The sequence below is a fragment of the Coturnix japonica genome, chromosome 6, assembly GCF_054131305.1.
Source record: "Coturnix japonica strain WE chromosome 6, WE-NBRP24, whole genome shotgun sequence".
Lineage (NCBI taxonomy): Eukaryota > Metazoa > Chordata > Aves > Galliformes > Phasianidae > Coturnix > Coturnix japonica.
In genome coordinates, this window is record NC_140668.1 from 31,638,350 (window position 1) to 31,663,915 (window position 25,566).

At 39.5% G+C, this 25,566-nt stretch overlaps 1 protein-coding gene across 2 annotated transcripts in view; it reads left to right on the top strand.

Annotated features, from left to right (window-relative positions):
- Positions 1-25,566, top strand: part of CHST8 (carbohydrate sulfotransferase 8) — a 160,388-nt gene that overhangs the window by 34,764 nt on the left and 100,058 nt on the right. For both annotated transcript variants that reach the window (XM_015874088.3, XM_085551126.1), the window contains exon 2: positions 6,559-6,782. In XM_015874088.3, coding sequence (XP_015729574.2) covers positions 6,674-6,782 — 109 coding nt within the window. In that variant the 5' untranslated portion in view covers positions 6,559-6,673. The remainder of the gene's footprint in view (positions 1-6,558; positions 6,783-25,566) is intronic.

Consider the following 25,566-nt stretch of genomic DNA (forward strand, 5'->3'; position numbering starts at 1 on the left):
GTTGAAGCAAATCAGACAAAATTTAACAAACCGTGTTCAAATATCACATGGAAACAGATTTTATCTTCTCGAAGCCAAATATCAAAACTTTTGTTCTATTGATACATCAGCAAAAAGACAGTGACAGAAAATCCAGCACCAAAAGATGAAAGGAATGTGAATGGAAGCAACCACAGGATTAATAGCTTCTTACTTCTTTCTACGCTGCAAAAGTTACAGGATTTGGGGCATAATACTTAGGATTAATTTGCATTTCCTATTTCCAAGAAGTGCTGACAGCTACAGAATAATGTGACTTTTAATATCCCCACCCCAAGTAACATGCCTGCATGTGTAAAACTGCTATTAAAAGTTAGTTTTACTGGTAAATATGGATAAGGTTTATAAATCTTTTCTTTTTCCTGTAAATGTCATAATAAGCCTGATGTACAGTAGAGAGTGGATACTTGAGTGACAGGAAAATACAGTGCTCAGTATTTGAAAGGTCTTCAGTTTCTGTAAGTGCTTTGAAGTAAAGAAGTGAATGCTTGGCTGCTTGGCTCAGCTTCAGATACAAAGAGCAGCAGTTGTTCACACAGCTCACAGAAACACAGTTAACATGTCTAGAAGTGATAATTTCTGTAGTAATAGCAAATCTTTTACTAATATTCTTGTGGTAATAGTGTTCTGTTATTTTCCACTCAGCTAATTGCGCACTGTCACTGTAGCAGCCACTAACCAGATTACACAATCTAAGTAAAATCAGCTTAATAACGTATAAAGTGAGCGCACCATTACAGCTCCCTTTCAGAACACACAGAACAGTACAGCAGAAGACAAAACCCATCACAGCTGCTGGCAGCTCTCAGTTAAATGTCCCCATATCAGCCAGGGGAATGCTGAAATTGAACATATGGTTTTAATTCCTATTTGTTAAGGATTGTTTTATGAACATATGTCTGCATTAATAAATTTATAATATCTCTGAGCTGACAATACCACCAAATTCAATGCATCTGAACAGTGTTGAGGCCCCATGGCTCGGTGCAGTGTGGGCAGTTCTGCACAGACCAGTGTCTCTACTTGGAGCTCCACAGCACCCTGGACCTCAGTTTGCATTCCAAGAATGGTGCAGCAATGCTGAGGAAATTCCCTGCTGTGTACTGTGTATATGGTTAAGCAGCAGCAGAAACATGTCTGATGGAAACACATCAATCCCTTCTTTGAGAAGGCACAGACACCTGAATGCTTCCGTCAACTGAATAACAGTTGCCTTTGACTCTGCTCTGCACCAGCAGCCTGCTATCAACTAAAGGAACTGGTTGCTGCAGCTCGTACAGCATGAGAAATGAAGTTCACTATGTACGTGTGAGCTAGGCATTTGCATTGATTCATAGGTGATTTGTAATTGTCCAATTTAGCAATCAGTAGATGTTTGCAAACAACTTGGGTAGTCTGTTGGCTTGCTGATGTACATGGTAATGTAAATCTATAGCTGGCATTAGTTTGCACTCCTCAGCTGTCTTGGAGCTGCATCAGCATCTCACAGCAGAGCCCCAAGAAGGGAGTGAACACAGCTGTCCTGCAGCAGGAAGGAGCCTTACAGAGTCTCTGTCTCTCCTTAGTCATTCTCTTCCATTCATCTCTTAGCACAATTTCTTTCACCTTTAAGCTAATTCTATTTGTTCTCACCAAGTGACTGAGCTCTTGAAACACCTTTTAAACTTTTTTTAAAGTTAAAAGTTGTGATATTTGTAGTGCTGTGAATGGTGCATGCCCTGACATCATGGACAGCCAGTTTAAGACATGCTGTGCACGTAAAAAGTTGATCTCCACTACGGATAGACAGACTTCTTGGGGGCAAGTTACCCTGCTGCTTTGCTCTCAAGGTTTTTGTGCTTTCCTCTGAAGTATCAACTGCTGCCTCCTATTAGGGAAAGATTCCCTTTGAGATGGTCCAAAGACAATCCCCCGAGTTTCAACCAGAAGCACATCGTGCCCTTAGATTATTATCTATCTGCGTCATTGTTCACAGACTTGTTGGCACACAAGGGAGAGATTGTAACATTCAGAAAACTTGTGAACGAACAAACAGCTGTGCATCAGATGCAACCTCAAGTACAGCCTAGGTAATGCATCTCAGATGAGGAAATAAACAACAGAGATGTTGTTGGCAGAAAACTCTCTTTTGCCTTTCTTGGGTTGACCATTATCATAATGTCAAATTGCTTGCCTCAAGTTTAGCCATGAGGATTGCCAGGGGGCAGGTGCAAAAAGGGAGGTCTCCAAAGTACTGCTTTCTGTGTCACTCTCCTTAGAAGATTTAAATTAAAATGTTCATTTTAACTTCCATCTAAACAAAAATTGCTTTGTCAGGAGGCTGGGGCCCCACTTTTATGACACAGAGAAGCTGCAGGGAGCTCCCACTCAGACAGGCTCAGCAGTGGACACTGTGCAATAGCAGCTAAAATGAGGCATCCTTCCCACCACATGGAGTCGTGGTGTCTTTCTAAGAGGCTTTCAGAATTGCCTGGGAGCAGGGGGGAACAGTCCTTCTGTGTTTGAAAGTAAAAGCTGTGATAGCTGAATATTTTGCTAAATTACTCAACTGTTTTCCACAGATTTATTTGTAAGATTCTTATCTAAAACTGCGCAGCCTTTTTCCTGAAAAGGTTTGTTTTAATGATGCACCACTGATTCTCCTACCTGATGCTAATACTTCTCGCCTCACAATTCAGATGAGTGCTATGGTGATTAATGAATGTCTTTAAACTGGAAAGTGCTACCTGTGTGCTAATTGTTATCTGCATATACACACAGTTCTGCTGCTTTCAAGGGCAGAACATTCACATGCCATTGTAATGGGAAAGCTTGGAAAAATGCATATTGATGCACAGGACTCTTATCCACTGCAGAAATGTATAATGGAAGAATAAATTAAAAGTTAGATGTTTCAACTCATTGTGGCGTGTTCTGGTGAACTGCTCCCCATCCATTTAATAAGTTCAGGGCAGCTGAAAATGGAGTTTTGATTGGAAGCTGCTTGCAGCCTTATCTTCTTGCACTCTCAGTAACACTAACAAGAATTATAAAAAATTACATCTTTCTGCCTATTGTGAGGAGCACAGTTGAAACATGTGACTACAAATGCAAAGTATAAGTTGAAGGCTGCAGATTTCTGTGAAACTCTCTGGGGTTCTGTGTGCACCAGTCCAGAGCTCCCATACAAGGCATCCTTCTCCCTCATGCACCTGATCAGGCATTACCTGAAGAAACTGTTAGCTGATGCTCCACTAAGATTTTTCTTTCTTCTTTTCCTTCTTTTTTTTTTTTTTTTTTTTTTAATTTTTATTTTAAAATCCGATCTATCTTTTAAATCATGGGATTTAACTACAAACAATATTTTCAAATGAGGACACTTGGTTCACATGCAGCAGTTGGTGCCAGCTGCTCTTGCAGCTCTCTGACCAGCCTGGGAATGCTCATGAAGTACATGCTCAGCATCTATAAAACAGTCGTTCCCATTCACTATGTTTACTCTCCTAGGACATGTTAATTAAAAACAACTGATTGAAAAAATAATTACAGTAGAACAGAGATGGGAAAAGCCTAGACCCATAATTTGAAGATCTCTGAAATTGTGTTTCATCAAGAGGTACTAATTTTATTAGAGGGAAGAGGCTCTCTTTCCTTCTTGGGTTCGCTCTACATTTGCTCTTTGCAAAGATGAGTGAACAGGGAATGACAGTAGTATTTCTTCAGAGTTGTATCTTTACATGTGGCCTTCTGTCAGTACATGCTTCCATCTAGCCTTCATTACTGCTGCATCGTGAGATGTCTAAACTAAAAGACTATGTGATCCTGAACACAGATGTCCTATAGGATATGGAATAATGTAAACATAACTGTTAAAAACTGCTACTGTAGCATTTCTTGCACTAATTAAGAACTGGCTAGGGACCTTCTTTCTTGATATTGCCTTTACTTCAAACAAAAACATTTCAACAAATCACAAAGTGAAAATGGTTTAGCATTTTAAGCTAATAATAATTGTTTTAGAAGCCCATTATTTGCTCGAGGGTATAATTCATTCAAAAAATGACCTGAAACTCATCATTACACAAATAAAAACATAGTTATTCGGGAATAGATGTTTTTAAGGGACCGTCTTTCAAATTATGATCATGCATTTCTTGCCAGTTCACATTGCCAGCAGAGGAGCAGAACTGCTGACTCCAGCTCAGGGCTAGGAGACACTTCAATTCCCTGCTTCTTCATGGCCTTCCTGTATAATCTTGGGCAAGAAATTTACTTCATTCCTTTCCTGTATAATTGGGGTAGTAGAATTCTCCTCCCCATGGGCATTCAGAGAGTGTAAGTAGGTTAGAAAAAGGTAAATGTTTACATCAGGGAGCTAAACACAATTCCTAGAAAGCGCTGACTGCGTGGTTTTACAGAATGATGCTCTGATTTTGGTGTCGTACCAGCCTTGCCACGGGTCATGTGGTCCTAAGTACCCATTTATCCAAACCTCTAACTATTTAGTACGGACACCTCCTGCAGTAAACTCAACGCAGAGTTGTTCATGTTCCCTAATTGCTTGCACATAACAGCAGTGGTTGGAATTATAACACAGTTGCTCTGAAGGCTAATCTTTCCCTAGTCTGGCTCCACTGGAGCTTTATAGTTAGTTTTGATTCTTAAAATGTATATATGTAGTAAATATATGTGCAAAAAAACCATCCATGCATTCACATGCATGTAACACATATAGATGGAGTTATGCTAGCACCTACATGGGTTCAGTTTTGCTAGTGCTGAAAAATGTAGTTTCATTTTCTTTTGTTTTTACTTTTAATAAAGGGAAAAATAATTAAAAATATGCAGTTAACCTCTGCCATCATTTTTAACAGACAGTAAAGCTGCATTTGCCTATGTATAGACAGAACATAGTGATGCTTAGCATTCATATAAGACACAAGCATCCATCAATGTTCCTGGCCTCAAGCCTACCTCTGGCTGCTTTACACACTGAATAAACAAACATAGTTGCCACTAGATAACCTTATCAGTCAGTTCCAAAAATGACTTCACTGGAACTATAAAAATGGTATTCTTTTTTGGTGCATTTTAGAAATTTAGAAAACAAATACCCTGCAGAGAATTAAAATCAGCCATGGAAACCATGAAAAGCAAATGAAGTTGCCTCTAACACCAAATGTTCCAGGCATATCAAGAAATCTAAAGATTTTTCCTGGAATAATTACTTTGAATCATCACCTTTCCACAACCCATCCTCCCTGCAGGCTAATGTAACACAAGCTTTCTGTACCTAAAACCTCTTCTGTAAATAAAGACTACCTTTGGAACCCTTTATGCCAGCTCACATTTCCAATTAGAAATACAATAAAAGCAAAGTGACTCCTGCAATCTGTTGCTGTTCTCCAGCCGGGGTCCTCATGTTAAATAATGTGATGATAAGATATGTGGTCATGTTTGATGGGAACCAGTTTCAGTGCCTGCACTTTAATGGACCTTACCACATGTTACCAAAAAATGTATGGCCAGCACACTTGCATGGCAAAAGCATTTCTTTTTATTAATACAGCAACTGGCACTACTAATGTATTTTTGTTGTTGTTGTTGTTGCTGTTCACATTCTTTCATCTATTCACTCCTTAACTCTTACCAGAATGGGTACTGGTTCCAGTGGGACTATTTGTGTGCTTAAAATGAAGTATTTGCCTTAGGACTGTGTGCAGTCAGAGGTTTAGCATCACACACACGGTGCCCATCTGGGACTGACTAGTGCTGCTGCTTTTTCCCTGAAATGGCACATAACTGCAAGTATTAGAGCCAGCCATGAGAACTGCAGAACCAAGCCCAGAAATCTGCTCATGGTTCCCTGGGGAAGAGAGGCAGCAGCTCCAGTGTCCAGTGTTCCTGCAGCCAGCCAGCTCACTCCCTGCACTCTGCCTACTGCTGTTTTGTGCAGTCCCATGAAAGGTGGCCCAAGCACCGTGACCAGCATTTCTCTTTGGAAAACAATATGCCCATGGAGCTTTTCCAACAGGCTGTGTAGCAACCTGCAGTGCCCCACTCTACTACAACTATTTTCCTCTAGGCTGAAGTAGTAGGCAACTGCCAGTTGTTGGTCACTCTCCTCATGTTTGACATGCAAGGTGCTGCACATGTAATCTTTTTTCCCACATTATCTCACTTCATGGTTTTCACATCGCTTAATCAGTGCAAAATAAAAAGTGACGTACAGTTCACTCAAAGAAAGGAAACTATTAAGAGGATTTCTCAGCAAATTACAGTCATGGCATGATCGCTTTTCCCAAGTTATATTTCTGATGATGTTCTGCATTGTACTTTCCACATATTAAAAAAAGTGACATATAACCAAAGATAAACTGATAGGGCTGAAATTGACTGGATGACTGCAATTAACTTACAAAAGAAATACTAAAGAAATCAGTTGTTTGATCTGAAAAAGAACTTCAATCAACTAACGTACCTTAAACAATGTAAGTTCTGTGTGTTAAGTTTTAGAAGGCTTTGTTTTACCTTTTGTAGGTATATTATGCCAGAATTCCAGACGAGAGGACGAGACTATGAGTGAAGGGTGCTCTGAAGATTGCATGCAGTTCTTTTCCTGGGTCCAAACTGGATTGATCTGATAACAATAATTATGAGGCTGACATGTATGTTCTCCTTCATCTTGCTGTTTGGAGCAGCTGGGCTTGTTGTCTTCATTCACCTGCAAGATCCAGAAGAAATAGTTCATCAGCAGACACCAGGTTAGCATTCCTGTTTCTGGTTAACTCACTCTTACATGTTCAATGTTTTATTCTTGTACCCTTAACGTGTTTACATTTTCCACAGAGGTTGCTTGAACACAGGTATGTACTTTTATTTATCTCTTTAATAAAGGCTATTTTGAGGTTAATTGACCACAAAAAAGAAAAAGAAAGAAAAAAAAAAAAAAGAGTTTGCATAAAAAGCAGATCCAAGAAACAATTGACTGATTATGCAGAAATCTTTGCCAAGGTGTACTGGGTCCAGCTGGATGAAGTTAATTGTCTGCTAAAGTGGGGACTGACTTCTGCTGCCAGTTATACCACTGCAAATCTGGAACTGAGAAATTCTGTCAAAGTTCAACTCTGAATACACCCTTCCTTGCATACAGTGCTTATATATTCAGTGTTTCATAGAGATGCAAGAGATGCATAAAATAAGTCATGTAAGAAGCTTAAAATATCTGAAGATGTATTCCTTTAATGTGCATAACTTCTATTACATATTTCAGTTTCCATTCTTAAGTATGCCATATTTTCATGTTACTAACTTTAAACTGTAAAATGCCAAAAAAAAAAACCCCACCCCACATTCATGTGAAAACTTGAAAACTACAGGCTGAAGTAGTGGTTTCCTTTTAAACAGTGCGCATGTAAGAAGTGTGAAAATGCACAAGACTTCCCTTGATTTCCTTACAGTCACTTTTTCTTTGACTAAGGCTGCCATGAAGGCTGGTTTAGAGCCTAGACAAATGTCAGCACCGTTATTTCAGCTCATAATAATACTCCTATGTGCAGAGGTTCAGTCATTGTGTTTGCTCATATATGCACTGAAATTCTCCTCTGACTGAATACGTGCTTTATAAAAAGTCTATTTAACTGACGACTTCATTGCACAGTCAAGGTGACTGTGTATATTTTCAAGATAAAATATTAGTAACATTTTTAAAGCAGCTGAACCCAAATACAAAATTACATTACGCTTTAACAGAAGTCCTTACGTTATGTGCTGATTTATTTAAATCTGTGCCCAGATTTATTAAGCACTTACTTCCATGTCACTAAACAATCTATACTTTAACATGTTGATTAGTTAGTCTATTTGCACACTGATTTTGAAAGCAGACACTCAGCTGAAACTGTAGATACAATGAATCATCAATGTGTCATGGAAAGCAGAGAATTAACCAGTCACTTCAGTTCTGTTCTAATTTGTTTTTGTATACTTAGATGCAAAATAATTTACAGATTAAAACTGACAGTACTGTGCATATTCATTTGGAATCAGTTCTGCTATGAGCTCTGTATGTTAATAGGAAAATAAAAAAAAAAATCAGAAATTACACATCCCAAATTAGCCATACATGCTCACAGGAGCAGCTTATATGGTTTATGCCCCAAATGGTGACTGCACAAAATGCATAGTAGAGAGAAATCACCGAGATATCTCTACTATTGAGGTGCACACTGTGCAGGGCCTGCCTTTCCACTTAATAAATGTGTTTTATGCTGAGAACAGACTCACCTTCCTACTGTTATTGGCCACATATTTGGTGTGGTTGTACCATAACCTATGGAATTTAGATAGATCCTATAGGTTGTGATCATATCTCCTTCAGTAACTGCAGGGGCCCAAACCCCCAAGGATTTAGGACAAGGAAAGGATCATTTCCTCTTTTATACTTTAAATGTTATTACCAAAAGCCTCATGCTAACCCGGTGGGTTGGAAACCCCTGGCAGAAGCAGGCAATGGTCCAGTTGCCCCATCTAGATCTGCTGTGATGGTGAATCAAATTCCTCTTCTAAGACAAAGTAGCACTCCTGGTCAGACAGTCCCTAGGACTTAAAATATATTTCTGCGCAATAGCTACCCTGTTCTCTGAACAGTTTTCACTGGTTTTCCTAAAGACTTTTATCCTGTTCCCCTTCTCCCCCCATCCTGCCCTCACTAGTCACTTTTACCTAACTTGCAATCCCTGAAGTTTCCTTTCTGTAGGTCACTTAGTTCCCCTCCCCAAGCACTAACAACATCCCTCTGTCTGAATGTCTGACAAGAACCCAAAGAGAACAGTAATTCCTGAGCTCAATTCTCAGTCACATACCTCTTGAACTGCTGAGTGCAATATACTGTAAATTATTATAGAGGATGTAACTTTTGAGTGGGACATCCAAGCACATTTAAATAACAGCAAGTTTGAACTGAGGTCCTCTTCCCTTCCCTCCCTGCTGCACTCCTTGATGTATTCAGTAGCTGTCAGTAGGGTTCTTCATAGCTACAAAATGAACAGCCCAGCAACACTGTTACTGCCAAAGGTGTGCGATCAATTGCTCAATTCTCACATTCAATTACAATTTATGTTAACAGGAATCAGACTGCACCGTTGAGTAAAAGGTGCTCCATACAATTACTCTTATTTCTGTTTGGCTGTTTTTCACGTGCGTTAAGTGCTTTCAGCTCATGGTGGACTCAGAAACTCCTCACCTCTATTCCTTCTGAAAATGATACCAGTTATCACTAAAACATACTAGGAAGCATAAAGGACATAGGAAAAAAACAGTCATTCACCTCATTACAAAGAGAGCAGACATATTTCATTGCCAGTCAGCCTCCTGTGAAAACCTGTCAATCACAAGAGACGTTTTGGTGTGCTGAAAAGGATGCTTCCCTTCCCCTCATCAGAGCATTTCTCCTCAAAGGGGTCCTTTTCTAATGGAGAGCGGATACTGCTATAATTTGCTTGTCTGATTGCTGCCTCAATAGAATTGAAAAAATGCATGTGTCATTAAGCTACTTAGGACAACAGATTTTGCATGGCAGAGCTTTATTGGATTAGCCTTTGGTTTTGCATTTCCCACATAGTTACTGTGCAGCAAAGTGCATTTGCAGGGGTTAGAATCTTCTGAGGAAAGCTACAGAAAAGTCAATAATGTTTCTTTTGCACTGAAAAGCACCATAGGAGAGTTTGTGTTGTCCAAAAGGGCATTTTTCACTGTTAGTACATTCAGTCATCTTTAATTTAAGACAGTACAACTTATGAAACAAGATTAATAAAAATACTTTGGTACTTCAGCTTTATCTGTCTGTTCCGGAAATTGCTCCTGATTGTTTTAGTCCTAGTGAGCACGATGGTGAGACCTTGATGTACTACTTAAACCAGTATAAAATCCACAGTCATAAAACTTTAAGTAATGCTTACATTACATTCACTGAGCAAAGTACTCCTGACAGTAGCTGTTTGTGTTGATTTGTTACTATTCATTTATTCTTTCCCTGTGCTTCACATTGCTACCTAATTGTGATGCTGTACTGAGAAAGCAATACCAAAGTAATTTTCCACAACATTAGTTACAATTTTCTTCTGATCTTTCGAGTGAAACAATCCCATCCTGTTGGCTTCTGTGAGCATATAAACCTTGATTACATTTATCTGTTGGAAACCAATGCTTACAAAGTATATACGCTCTGGATAGTGGGCGTAGAGCCTTCCTTGCTGATTGACAACCATTCTGCCTGTACAGTTTTATTTATATAATGTGTATCGCTCTGAGCAGATATATTTATGACAGACGGCTATTTAGGGTGGGCAGAACAGATTTCCCAAGCCAATATATAAACTGCCGTGGATATTCCTATGGTCATTAAAGGACAATAACTTCACTTAAAACAGACGTTTTCTGGGCTTCCATGGAGAGTACTGTTATTATGAAGAACGAAGGGTGAAGCAGGAGAGGGGGTTCAGCAGTGACATGAATGAGATACAGTGTTACATCATACCAAAATGTAACGCTGTCCTGTATATGTGTGTAAAACTTTGCTTAAATGGAGACAGTAAAAAAAAAAAAGCACTGGGGGAGGGGGGAAGGAATAAAGTTAAATACATTGCACGTGGTGCACAAGGAAAACTTAATACATACATTCCTACCCTAACACAAGCAATTCTTGCATGTAAAAATCTCCTTTCCTTGATAGTATATTAAGCATGCAAGAACTTTACAGCAAGTAAATGTTCAACCACTGCACTGCTGCGCTTGTGGTGGAATCATTTCCAGCCAGCAAGGGGCTTGTCCAGACCCTGTGGCTACCAAGGCATAGAGACACAGTCCCTCTCTCTTAGGACTGATGAATTGGTTGGACGAATGAGGGTCTTCATAGCTTTGTTCTGGGCCAGTGCAGTGTTTGAGATCGCCAACACTATGAAGAACTAGGATTTGCAAGAGCTGAATTTGGGTGGTACAAGAAGGGATTACTGGGACAAATAAAATCAGTAGTGAAAGAAGAGTCTAGAGGCTGAAGGCATCTTGACAGCTCAGTGCTGGATTTCTAACACCTATGGGAACTCCAGAGCTGCAGAACTGACAGTCTATGGGCTGGCATGTGGTCTTGAATACAAAGTGTGGAGTCACAAATCATAAAGAACTGCTTCCCGTATGCATCATGGATACAATACATCTAAGTGTACTTAGGAACACACTCTGCACACTTCAGCCAGAAACAAAAGGATATTTGAAAATGGTATCTACTTTTGTTATAGAAAATATAGCCAAATGAAAAAGAACATTAATATTTCTGTAAACCTGCACTCAGACAGCAAATTACTCCCTATGAGGTGATTAAGTCCGTGGGAAACAGTTAATGCTTACTCTTTTTTTGTTGTTTTAGCCATATGGTTTCTGACTTCAAAAACCTCTAAGCTTTCAGTTAAAACTTTTAAGGTGAATATATACAGATGCACATTCCCATGGGAGCTGGTAAGAGGATTTTCCGCATCTTAAATGTTGCAAGTTTGAAACTCCAAAAAGAGTGAAAACAGAGAGTAGAATAGAAATGGGTTTGCACTCTGTACCAGCATTTGAAAGTCAAGCAGGAATATAACTACGCCTGAAACTCATCTGACTTGGATTCTGCAGAGATTGCTCTCTTTCCCTCATTTACCAATTCTGAACATAATGCTGTCATCCCCTTTATTTTCTGCTTTACCAAGGGTATGTTGGGATGGGGAAAGAAGGAGAGATGACAGTCAGAAGGGCCTGCACATCAGCGCTATAGCAAACCTGATGGCACAAGAGAGCAACAGTGCATAAGTCTTCTGTATAATGCAGTAGCCTTAAACACCAGTATTATATCTGAACTGATTTTTCCTTAGTTACTTATTCAGAGCACATACAACTTCCTAGTCACAAATTACAGGCATATACACATCTCCACGTTAGCAGTAAATTTGCATAACACTTTCCTAGTGCACAATGTACCACTTGTTTTTTATACTGGAAACTTTTTTAAAAACACAATTGAAAATGAACTGGCAGTGATGTATAATTTCAGAAGTAATTTTCCGACAATTTATAACTTGCTTGTCTTTATGAACTGAGAGCCATTTACTCTGAGTCTCAACTAACAGAACCAGCAGAAACAGAGAACAAAAGAATTTAGTACAGGAGGCAGGTGGGCCCTGTGATGCACTTGTCAGGCACGAGTGCTCTACTGTTAATTGTGTAAGGCTGGATTCCACAAGCTTAAGAGCAGTCACATCCTCTGAACTTCTCTAGAAAGGAACATGCCTGTAAGGAGATTAGATCCTAGCAGTTGTTGGGAGTAAAAGGAAATGATCTCCTTTTCTACTGAGGGAAGGCAGTTGAGATGGAAATGTGGTCTTCTGAGTTGGATACGCTGAATTTGACACTCTCTTTTCTGTTGCTTGAAATGGTTGTGTTTTAGACTAACTGTGAGCCTGGCTATTTTGAAAATTGGGATGTGCTGGCAGCAGCTTCATCAGTCTAACAGTGAAGGGGAATCAAATGCTGTCCAGATGGTTACAAAAGACACCATGCTGACAGTGGAGTCCTGTTCAAGAGAAATGGAGTTCAGTGCTGAAAGCAATCACTTATCACCTGTTTTATCACATATAACATGTAAAGATTGTCTTCTATACCACTTTTCCTTGTTTTTGTGACTATGCCATCTCCTTGGCAGCTTCATGAAAAATCAAGCATTTGTTAATGTGCTCTATATCAACTCATAACCTTTTTGATTCTTTTTCTCCCTCCCTTTATTTTTTTTTTTTAAGTTTATGTTAACATGGTTTCAACAGCTGAATAGTCAATAGTGATGTCCTTTAAAGCAAATACAGCTCTCAGCTATAACTTGCAGGCCACCATTTCCATAACCAGTAATTCCTGTCAACCATAGTGCTTCCCCAGAGGCTGACCCAATTGCCTGTGCAATTGGGATGTAAGGCTTCTGTGGTTCTTTCTGTCCTGTGCTACTGCTCAGACATTGCGTGTTATTGTGTTAAGCCAGGCAAGTCACCTGCTAAATGCTTCCATTCCCTACTACACAGGGGGCTTCTGCAGGGAACTGAACGTACCTAAAGACTGCAAGATCCTGCAACAAAAATGCAAGACCAAAGCATTTTGACTGCAAGATTATCCCACAGACCTGTGACTGGCAGCAGTTATAATCCCACTGCAGTGCTGCACACACATTAGTTGCCTGAGCTCATATCCAGTACCCATTTATTTGATGGCATAAAGTCCCTGTCACCTAATCCCAAGTGTATTTATCAGTATAAAACCAGAATGATGCAGTGCTAAATCAGACTCACATAATACAGTACAGTTCCCACTTCCACAAATTTCCTTATCCCCCCTATTTCTGTGAGCATGTATTCTCAGATACTGACTGGTTAAAAAAAAGGTTTGATAGTTCTTTTCAAGCCTACTTTAAAAAAATGTCAGAAGTTGACACTTCTTTGTTGCATCTGGCAAAATAAAAAGTGACCTGCCATCTTAGAGCTGCATTCGTTCATGGCGCTTGGCAACATATCACAGGCAAAACTCAGCAGCACTGGGATATGTCAGAGGACTCCAAGAATGGCAGCTTTATGAAAGTACATTCCAAGGGAGCAAAGCCTGTACGCTTCCGAGATTCCCTGAGAAATTTGCAGGAGCATTACAGAAATGGGCAAAAGTTGATCAACAGACCCTCATATCACCTCTAAACACTCACTTGGATATGAAGCTATATCTAAGTTTCCATAGGAAAGGTATTGGTAGTAGAAAGCTTTTGGTTTGCTTGCTTTTTAAAACCTGATACACTGTGAGGAGCTTAGGTAAATTTAAAATACTTTCTGGATTTTCTAAATTTTGTGTGATTAAAAAATGTTTTATAATATACTGTGTACATTTCCATTCCTCAAAGTTAATAATGTTCCCCTAAAAGCTTAAAGAAAACTCCTTCTCTCCAGTAAAATTATCCCTTTTCATTTAGTAAACATTAATTTTACTCTCACAATTCTAGTGAAGCTTGAAATTAAAGGTGGCTTTCTTCTCTATTATGGCTTTCTTGGTGTATCAGCATCAAAACTGTCAGTTACCTACAAGAGCATAAAAAGTCAAACAACTTCTTGTGGGCATCATTATCATGTTTCTGAATTAATGATATAATTACTTTTGAAAGTAAGTGATTGGTTTTGGATCTGTCACCACTTAACACATGTAAGGTGATTAAATGATTTAAGTCATGCTCTGTATAGGTCCTATCCTACAGCAGTAAAGCACTTTAGAACCAACCAAGTGGATTGACTATTCGGTCTCCTCAGACACCTGAAGTGCTTTGCTGTCTGAGAATCAGATATTTTGCATCACATAGAATGAGGTCCCATTTTTGTCCCTTTTTGCTTTTAGCTACTTAAGGAGACCTATGATTAAGTAGAACCTCTACATATTAAGACAATCCAGACATGCTCTTTTCTTCTTTTTTGTCAGATTTGCTATCCATTGTCTGTTCATACCTACAGAAATTGAGACTTGTTGGGCTTCTGTTCCTGCTTTTTAATAGAAAACTGAACACTTTATGATAAAAATCTTTGCAGGGACTGGCTATATGATGTTTTGCTCTTTGTAGCACATTAGCCAATCGATCAGTGTCTACAGACTTTGGATATCCCTACCTTATGAAAGCAAAACATGCTATACTACCCTGTATGTATGCGTGTACACAATGAGCAGTGCACGGGCTGGGAGAACATCAAGGGATGTTAAGCCCCCTAATGAAGCACTGGGAACTGAACAGCTTTATGAGGAAAAAGAGGAGCAAAGGTTATGAATGAAATTGCTCCAATGCCCTGCTCATATATTCTATTTCTCTACATGTCTCTTTCATGGAATCATAGAATAGTTTGGCTTGGAAAGGACCTTAAAGTGCTAGTTCCAAACCGCCACCATGGGAAGGAGCACCTTCCGCTAGATGAGGCTGCTCAAAGCCCCATCCAAGCTTTCCATTTAGCACAGTGATACGCCAGTTACACAAAGCCCAGCACTGGGATTTATGTAATGATGACATAAATATTGCTTGGGAAAAGCAAAGGTGTATTTAGCTTCAGAATTATTTTAGGCTTAAATTCTCAGGCATCTTGGGATACCCTGCACTTGCTGTAGTGAGTGGCTGACTTTCAGTCCCACTCACATGGAAACAGAGAAGACAGACACGTACTTACTGTTGTGGCCAGGGGGAGAAACCCTACAAACCTAAGCACAGGAAACTTGAAGTTTGCATGCTGGCTGTTTGAAAGGGTGGAAGTGGCTCCTTTTTTCAAGCTGTATGTAGTGCACAGTGGCCAAGATCCTATATACTGTTTCTCAGATTGTTTTGGTTGTTGTTTGGTTTTCTTTTCTTGACTTGTTTGACTTGAGTTTATTTGTTAATAAAGTTCTGTGGAGTATAATGCCTATAAGTCAAACCACAGGAGAAATTATAGACAGCAATCACCGTCGCTTTGTGCAAACTGAATGCAGCTTTAATTGGGTCCTCCTAATTGTGCATGCAGCTGCTAGGATAAGCATGATGATGCTTATCTCACAGAACAAAACAAATTCCTCTCATTACTCATCTGTAAACAAATGAAAAGGTAGGTATTCAAGTAGCCACAAAAGTACATGTATATACTTTCAGGCAGACACTACAATTTTTGTACAGTGCCAAGCAGAGTAAAGCAATTCTGTGATCATTTTTACTTTTACTTTGTTCATCATAATTGTTTAAAATTTTTCTTGAATACTTTTGGTCAACTTGAACAGGGCTGGGATTCAGAATGCCAGAACAAACATGGGTATCTCAGACAATAAGTTCAATTAAATGGGCATGGAGAAACACAGGGAATGGCCAAAATTAATACTGCAAACCAATCAAGAGATTTTCTATAAGCTGTTAAGATGAGACTTGACCTATTCATTTAGATCAAGAGATGTTAGTAACTTGGAAACAGGAGGCATCCTTAAGTCACAACCTAATTAAAATTCCAGCCATTCTGCATCTATAAGCTGCTCATTTTCAAGCTATTGAAGAGAATTAAGTTCATGGAGAAAGTATGAAGCCAGGAATTGTTTAACTCATATACAGTGATGATGTATTCAGTCCATGTTAAACCAGCAATGGTATTGTCTCCTCCATAGGCATTTCTCACCACTATCTGCACTGCAGTAAATACCTCAGAATGGCTCCTGGAATTACTCATACTTAGTAGGAGAAAAATAAAATGAACCATTAGCAAACCATTATAACAGCCTTCCACCACTAGCAAAGAAGAACACGTAAGTGGGAGAGAAACAGAAAAAAAAAGAACAAAGGTGTGTACAGCACACAAAGAATGGTAGTGAAGGAGGTATGAGATAGAAACACTGATATCACTGCCTTCACTGTTCTTCATATTTGAAATTATTTAATGAAGTTTATGAGTTTGAAGGGTTGGAGTTGTTTTTTGGTTTTTTTTTTTTTTGTAGAAATGAAATCCAGAGACCAGTTTTGCTACATATTTTAAACACTAAAAAGGGAAATCAAATTACTGCTAGAGCAAAAATGCTTAATTAAATTAGAACGTAACACAAAATTCACTGCAGTTTTATAATTAATGTTAATAGACAATAGGCACAGAATCAGTGTGTCTGAAATTCCCAGGGGAACTAAAATGGAGAGAGAGGAAGTGGTAAAGAAAGAGAGTATTTGCTACATTAAATTCACAGTAGTTAACGAACTTAGAACTTAAATTTTTAAAAGCATTAAATGCTTCTCTTGTACAGTAATGATCTAATCAGATCCAGCCTCTGTACACAAAACTGTGAGAGCCAACACCTTCTTACTGTCTTAGCATTTGCCAACCGTATTTTTCCTCTTGCTTATTTCTAGAGATCAAATTATATATTCAGTATATTCTGATTGTTCTCTGCCTTTTCCTCTAAAGGCACTGGCTTCATTTCTTAATTGAGACCCAGTGGAGATAAGTTCACCGCAACACAATTTAATGAACTATGGAAGAGTTACCTTTAAATGCATGAGTATTCAGCTGCATGACAGAAAAAGAACATATCCTAGGTGATGTTCCAGTAGACAATAATTAACTGAGACACCTTCTAAAATAATACCATCCACACAAAACAGTCTTTTCCCCCAGAAACTGGACAACACATAAAGCAAGTTAATAAGCCAAGGGCAATTCCTGAAAGGAGCTTGGTGGCACAATTTCTTTCCTCTGTGAAATCACAGATTACGAAGGGGAGACCTGCAGCACAGAAGAGTAAATTTTACTCTTTTTCCTCTCTAACTTCAAAGGCCGAATTGAACTTGATTTTCTCTTTATATTAGTCTTGGCTGTGCCATCACTATCACCCATTCCAAGTGTGCAGAAGAGTTTCCTTTTCACTCCAAATGATTCTGAGCAAAGCAAAAGCCTGCCCTGTTTACTGCAGAGATCTGAGGAGAAACGGATACAGCACTGGCTCCACTGCATATTTTGATTATTACATTTTTTGCTAAGGAAAAAGAACTATAACTTTTAAATGTCTCATATAATATAGCCTCAGGAGCAGGGCTGAGCAGGCTGCAGTCTCCCTCTTAGCAACATGGCAGACTGCACACTGTTGTCCTCCTTCACCTTTGCTCATCTGAAACTGTCTATTCCAGCCCTGTAGCTGCCTTGCACAGCAAAAGCACACATCTGTCTCAGTGCTTCTATACCTTTGTTGCAATGTAACATTAATTAGATTTCAAATTCCTCAAATTAGGGAGTGTGAGGCAAACTCTGCCTCCTGCTGAGTTCAGAGGGGTGCATTTATATGAATTTTTACAGCATTCAGCCCGCTTTGATTGCAGCCCTCCATACCACCACAAACAGATAGTAATGATTATAACAGAAGATGTTTCACAGTGAACTGCTGATGCTGCATTTCAGGAATTCTGAATATTTTAATCATCATGGTGCCCACCTTTTCTGTCCTTTTAGCAACTAACCACTGATGTGAAAAAATTTAAGGGCAGATAGCTAATATTCCAAGAGAAACCCTATTTGCTATGAGAACAACTTTAATTAGCAAGAAAACCATATTCTTGCAATTACTTAGAAGCAAGCACACCGACATGGGCCTTACCAGTGGCAAAATATTTACCATCTCCTGTCTCAACAGAGAAGGCGCCCAGATTTAAAGGCTTACCTTGGGAAAAGGAAATCCTAAGTGCACACTAGATCAGTTGCATGTAATGACTGCATTTTCTTAGCCTCGTTACACGAGTCTGTCACTATATTTCCTTCATCTAACAAGCTGAAACTTCCTTTGGCTGTAACTTCACACAGATCTTGTGAAGGCACGGCTGTGTCTTGCTGTGCCCACCTTCTCCACAGCCTGCAGAGTCTGAGGGATGCAGCAGCAGGCAGCCTGGAGGGCTCGTTCAGGCATAGAAGGCCACAAGTCATTTTTTCTGACGGTGTTCCTCTATCACAATGAGGAGAAAATTGGTATCGACAAATAAATAAACACACTCTTCCATAGCTGAAGCCAACTCTCTTCGAAACAGGAACAGATGGGGATAACTCTTGCTAGGGCCGCTGCCACAGACAGAACTCGGAGTCCCACAGCAGCTGAAGAGCAGGGGCAGAAAGCAGCAGAGCTCAGTCACCACCACAGCCCTCACCTCACAGCTGGGAGCCCTTGGGAGGCCTTGCCTGGCAGAAAACACCCCCACGAAGCACCCAGGAAGAGCTGTACACTCTACACTGCATTTTCCAGTTGTGTTCTCCCTTCATACTGGTTTATCTTACAGTGTTAAAACATCCCCTCTCCCTTAGCAGTAGGCCTAGGTAGTGCCTAATGAACTCACTGAAGGTAATAGATTGATTTCGCTGGTTCGTTTTCTCTGCCACAGGTTTAATTATCACACAGTTCTCTGGGCAAGACTGGATCCCAAGGACGATAGGGTTTTCTCCCCCTCAGCACAGAAGCAGCAATAACAGCAGCCTCCCTCTCTGTCCTGGCAGCGGACACTGCGGTGTCAGTGTCAGATGCAAGCTGACAGGGCAGCAATACCTGCAGGACTCCCAGAGGCAGGGAATGCAACACAGTGCTTCTTCAAATCAAATTTGCCATGTAGGTTATTTATACTGAGGAGAAAGAAAGTTTTCTAGTTTTACTCTTTGCATTCTCTGAACTTAATGCATTTCAGATCATTTTTTGTTTTGTTTTTTTCTAATTGGAAAGGCTTCAAGCTTAAGGTTGGATGTAAGAAGAAAGTCATTAACAGTGAGGATGGTGAGGCACTGGAACAGGTTGCCCAGATATGTGGTTCATGCCCCATCCCTGGAGGCTTCATCAGGCCCTGGGCAACCTGATTTTGCTGTGCGCATCCCCATTCATTGCAAGGGAATTGGACTAGATGACCTTTAAGGTCCCTTCCAACTCTAAGAATCCTATGAGTCTTTTAAGATAAAGATACAAACCCTTTCTGAAGCAATCTAGTCTTAAACAAAATAACATCATTAAACATGTACAGCAGTAATCCAGCCAATGCCCAACAACCATCAGCTGCTCTGTAGGAGAGATGACCACATGTTGCACCACAGCTGAGTGAGCACCTGCCCACAGGAGGCTATTTTCAAAAGCCAACATCCTGTTTATACTGAAATATATACGTAAACTAATATATGATAAAACACACGGATAAAGACTAATGAACTCCAAGATATAACCTCACAATGTTTATCCAAAGCTTTATAGAGAAACTAATAGTTTTTTAAGTGCCACACAGATTTATTGAACTGAAAAGAATATTAACATAATATGCTAATGAAATCTGCATTTAATAAGATATATATCCATTCAAATTCTCAGGACCTTTCTGTCAGCGCAGCATTTTGCAAAAATGAACCATCGAGGCAGCAATTTAATCTGATATAAAATCAAATGATCCATGTTAACAAGACAATTAAGTAACTGTCTGAAACTGAGGCAAAAATTGTCAGAAGTTCACCAGATAAAAACTGGTTTTGAATAATGTGAAAGTATGATTATACAGCAGGCAAACAGAGTTGTTTCTGTGATTAGAATAATATAGGTGGTAAATTAGATATCAATTTTAAAATATAGTAATTATGGGAAAGCCTATCTCAGGTGCTTCAAAGAAGGAAGCAAAACTACAAATTACATATTAGTTGCATTGGCCTTTGCAGAATCCAGGGTGAATGCAATACAGGGAAATTAGCATTTGGAAATTTTATTTGATGGCACTAAAATTGAAGGTTATGATAGATGCTTTTTTCTGGACATGGCAAACAAAATGATGTGCCACGTACTACTCAGAGGCTTGGTAGGTACTATTAGAACAAGATATTATCATGCAGTATATACTTGTCACTAGGAATTGAATCTTTCACTTAAAATTCATTAGCTTCTAAAAATATAACCAATTGATGATACAATGTAGGGATTTCTCCCCAGCAAAATATTATTCTAGAGGCAATCCACACACAGTCTTGTACAGGTCCCCCATAGCTGCATTTGTCAACATTCCTTACACAAAAACAGCCCAGGCACAGGATGCTTAGAGATGCCAAGCAGCCAGTCTGTGAGTACAGCTCTGATACATTCATGTTTCTGCCCCTCCATGGTGCACTTTAGTGCAGTAGTTGCCAATAAATCAGTATGGTCTGTGGACCTCTGAAGTCAATGGATTATTTTTAATGTAATGGAAAGGTCCAAAAAACTGGTACAAAATGTAAGCTTACTCCAAACCGTCCTCAACATAAAGAAGTCCATACTTGCATAGAATAGTTTTAGAGGTTTACAGACTAAACGAAGGCAGAAACTACTGCTATAAGGGTACCACTGCCAGAAATGCTCCTAACGCTATTTATTTGGTTCAATCTACAAAACAGAGGTGGTGTCTCCAAAAGAGTGAAGTAAAACCCAGCCCATCCTGAGTGTGTACTATTAGATGTGCTCCACACCAGATATATTCACTCATGCTGCTAAAACCTTGTGTTAACTCCTGGGCCAGCACAGGACCTGCATCAGCAGTAAAAGAACGTGCAGTGCACTTAATGGCCTTTTTTGCAGCCTCACTCAGCTACAAGGGGAAAAAAAAAACAACAACAAAAAACAACACAGTTTCTACAGAAGTCACACCATATTTGTTTTGTCTCTACTGGGGGAGCTACTGAGAAACATATTAGATGCACTCCAGGTGCTCACAGCCAACCCATTTAACCCTCTAGAAAATATAAATCTTCTGAGTCTCTTCTATTAGGGTTTAGCTACATTTTTGGAACAAAAGAAAGGTAAAGATTTACCTGGGGAAATAACAAAAGCTTTGGTACGCCCAGTTTGGGTTAAAATTCAACTTCCCTCATGGACAGCCTCTGCTCTCCCTGCTCCAAGCTGCAGCCAGCTCCAGACACCATCCCACTTCCCAGTATCCATGCAAGCCCTTCTGGCAGTGGGCATGAGCAGCCAGAGGCAGCACCCCGTGCTCCTGCTGGCCAGACCTTCCCACTCCAGCACCAGCACTCCATTGTTCCCTGCAGGTTCCAACCAACCTCTCAGCCTTCAACCTCCTGATCCACTGGAGACACAGATCTTTCTAGGATTGCTTTACCCACTCATATATAAATACCTAATTCCCTCAACAATTATGTGTGCTCTTACTGCATGTGAAGACTCATCTACCTGTGTCCTTAGAAAAAACGCCTTAGAAAACCTGATTCAAAAACTACTGAAGTCATAGGAATTATTTCATCAACTTCCTTTGGATTTTGTACAGACTATTCTTCATTCAAGGGTTCATTCAAACCCTTGTTTTTCAGTAGAGTGGAACTCAGATTATAAAAGAAGATGCCCTAAGTTATTTTCTTATTATTGCTTAAAATTGATATTCACAGTGAATCAGAGGCTTTCCCCAGATGCTTCTGATGCTTATCCTCCTTTGTTAAAGAGAATGCTACTTCAAATAACAGAGCTGGTAGCCTCTATTCAAAATCTACCATGCTGCAAAGAATGATGTTGTCAGACAGACCGATCTTTCTCCAATAGCTTTTGCAGCACTTTTGTTATGAAGATATTAAAGATAACATGGAAGAGAAAAGGAACAGATTTAGAGTCTTGGGATAACAAAATACAAAGTGTGACAAAGACTCACACTGCTGACACCTGTATTTGAAAGAGCTACAGATAAAGTGCATTCATGGCTTTGCAGAAGAATAGGGGACAAAAGAGTAACGTGAGCTGCTAAAATAAATACATTTTTGCAAAAAAATATGAAAATCATTTTTGAAGAACAGTTAATTGTTTGTTTAATTGTTTTAATTTAGGTCTAATTGTAGTAACTGGAAAGAGCATCGGCCCAAGGCAGCACACCTTGAGAGTTCTCAGCCCCCAGCTTACAATGAAATGAATCCAAGGAACAATTAATGCAATAAAAGACTGGGAACGGAATGTACACCTTGGTAACAGAGGTTCAGAGCAGCTGTCCTAGCTATATCATAGAGAAACCATGATTTTAAAATGCACCGATAGTGAGAATCCTTAATTTCATTGCACTCATTTACACCATGATGCAGCTTTTAGGACCAAGCTGAGCTTCTATGTTGAAGGTTTGCAATGTGGACCTTTAGGTTCCATTTTCCAAACAAGAAAAAAGATCCCAGTCTCTGACCATTAAAATTTCATTGGTAACTCTAAGTGTGGTGGATTTAAGCCAGTGCTAAATACTTTGAAAAACTTAGCAGTACAGAAGAGTAGGAATTAAGTCACATAAAGAAGAGCTGCTTAAACTACACAGGGGACCAAGTCCAAGGTTTATTCAGCAAATAACATATTCCCAAAGACAGCTTATGCAAGAGTGAAAGGGATTCTTTTAATACATGTCACCACCCTTCATGTCCCTATACTCCAACTAAAAAAAAAACAACTGTAGAGGCTGCCCTTAGCTCACCTGACTTTGGTTAGATTTCCTATTTATTGGAGTTGGCCATTTTTCTATCAGATAAAAAAAAAAAAGACAAACACAAAACCAACCAAACAAGACAGCATCAACAGTTCTGTTAAATAAAAATTCCAGTGTGCACCAAGCTGCAATATCCAGAGAAGAGCTGCTTTAGCACACTGATGGGCTGGTTAATGGTGGAGTGCATTGCAGGCTGCCCAAGCTCTATGTCATTTACTCAGTCACTGTTTCTCCCTCTTAGGTACACCTAATAAGCACATTTAAAAGGATCAAAGCACCAAATGGATAATATGCCTGGTGGCACTTTGGTACAGAAGCTAAAAATGCAGCAGAGAGGAAAAAGCTTGTGCCGCTCCAGACCTTGCTGGCTTTCCTATATTACAAGTTGTAAAAAGCCACTGTGACCAACACAGAAAATAATTATGCCAATTAAAAGGGTGAGAGTGATAGTATTGAAGTAGCGGATGTCTAACTTGCCATTTTTAAGTCTTCTAATATAATTTCTGTATTTTTTTTCTTTTTTTTTTTTGCACCAAGTATTGTAGCCTGCAAAATCCTTATAATTAAACACCTATCAGAGTGAATAGCATGAACTAGAGTTGAGGATTTGGTGATGTTATTCCTGTAATAGGATTTGCCTACTAATTGTCACTGAAATGACAGAAGCCTCTGTTAATAGAAGCACAGAAATTGCTATGGTGGCTTAGATCAGCGCTCCATCTATCTACTAAAATATCCTGTCCTTAGCAATGGGAGGTCTGATATGAATTAGAGTAAAATGCAAAATAGCCTGCTATGGAATAAACTATTATCAAATAAAGTTTCTTCAGTATTCTCCCTAGTAAAAAGACAGGTTATGCCCTAACACAGGAGCAGTCATACTTCTTAAGAAATTCACTTTAGCAAAGTACCCCAATGTTTTCATTCCTCTTTATAAAATTCTCCCTACTTGACTCCAGAACAGTCTAATAGCAAGCACCCAGTGCCTGAGCTGGTCAGGGCATGGCCGTGAGGCCTCCCCCTGCTCTTCATTCAAATGCTTGCATCATTACGGCCACACCCAGAAAACCCTGGAATTCAGAAACTAAGAGCAAAGGTAAGGAAACTGCAACTGAATTTAGCTGCAGCTGATGCTAGGGCAAACTTGGATCTTTACACAGGCTCCCAAGGAAGATGTGAGCCCCAGCACCTTCCCTAGACATACCAGTCACAAGGAACACAGCACCTCTACCAGGGCCAGCATGGTCCTGCCATGCTACCCTGTAGATACCATGTGGAAGTGAAGAGGACCCATAGGAGGAAAAAGAATGGAAGTGGATGATGTCAGAGGACTGACTGTCTGACTGTGACCAGGGCTCAAATCAGCATCTGCCCACAGTGCAGGTTACAGATCAGTCAGTTCCTGGCTTCACTTGTAAGGTGCTATCATTTAATGTTTCACAATTCCTATTTCTTTATATTCAGGGAAAAAAGCAATCATTCAGAAAACTTACACCATGCCTTTTGCAGTATTGCTTGTGTTGCATGAGTAAGGCAAAAATAAACCCTCCAAGCAGTAAGCTGCAATACCAAGTAATTATACTGCAATATACTCAAGCTCTTTCAAATAATTAGTTACTCAAACATCTGCTGCAAATTAATACTGGGCCAAACTTGTCTCTTGGGTAAATCGATGGACTTCGGTACCATTAAGTACGGGATGATCTGTTCCAAGACGTTTACTGTCTGGATAATTTGCTGTTAGTTTTAGTTTTGCACTGCTCTAGCTTGAAATCCTCTTGCAGTACTGCTGCTATTCAATAGCTTCTGCTGATGCATCCACTTTTCCTGGCTTAACTCAAGAAAACTCAAAATGCACACACTGCCAAGGAAATGAATTAATTCAATAAGGACTGCAACATCAACTCGTAATAATTCTGTAACGTTGGAATAAACAAAGGCAGGAATTATGCTTGCCTTTCTAGCCATCAATAAAACCTTATAAGTCTGCAAGGACTCATGCATTTCATCATATAAAAACTGATATTAAGGCAACTCTTAGCTTGGAAAATTCAGATTGCATTTTAACCAAACAACAAATGAAGCTAATATGTATTGACTGCATTAACAATTCATAAATGCACAGAAAGGAAATAAACAGTCTTTATAGCGCTGCCATGTCTTCGAGGCATTGATTAAACTCTGTAGATGCTGGTGTGTCACTCCAGCAGCTATTCAATAATCCCATGTTTGTCCATCAGTGTCTTTTGCCATTGGTCTGACTGTCCCGCTCCTACTCAGGTTGGCAGCTATTTCAAAAAACGAACTATCACCCTGGGATAATCAATTAATCTAGCATGAATTGCTTGACCAAGCCTTCTAACGAATGTTAACATGTAAACACTTGTCACACACTTTGTATACCACAGAGTTTGTGTGGCCACTTTGGTGTGTGGGAAGCTGACTGGCAGCAAAGCTGTAAGCACAGACCAGTCTTATTGTGTTAATAATGCACGCTGCTTGCAAGCTCGCTTTTAGAATAGATT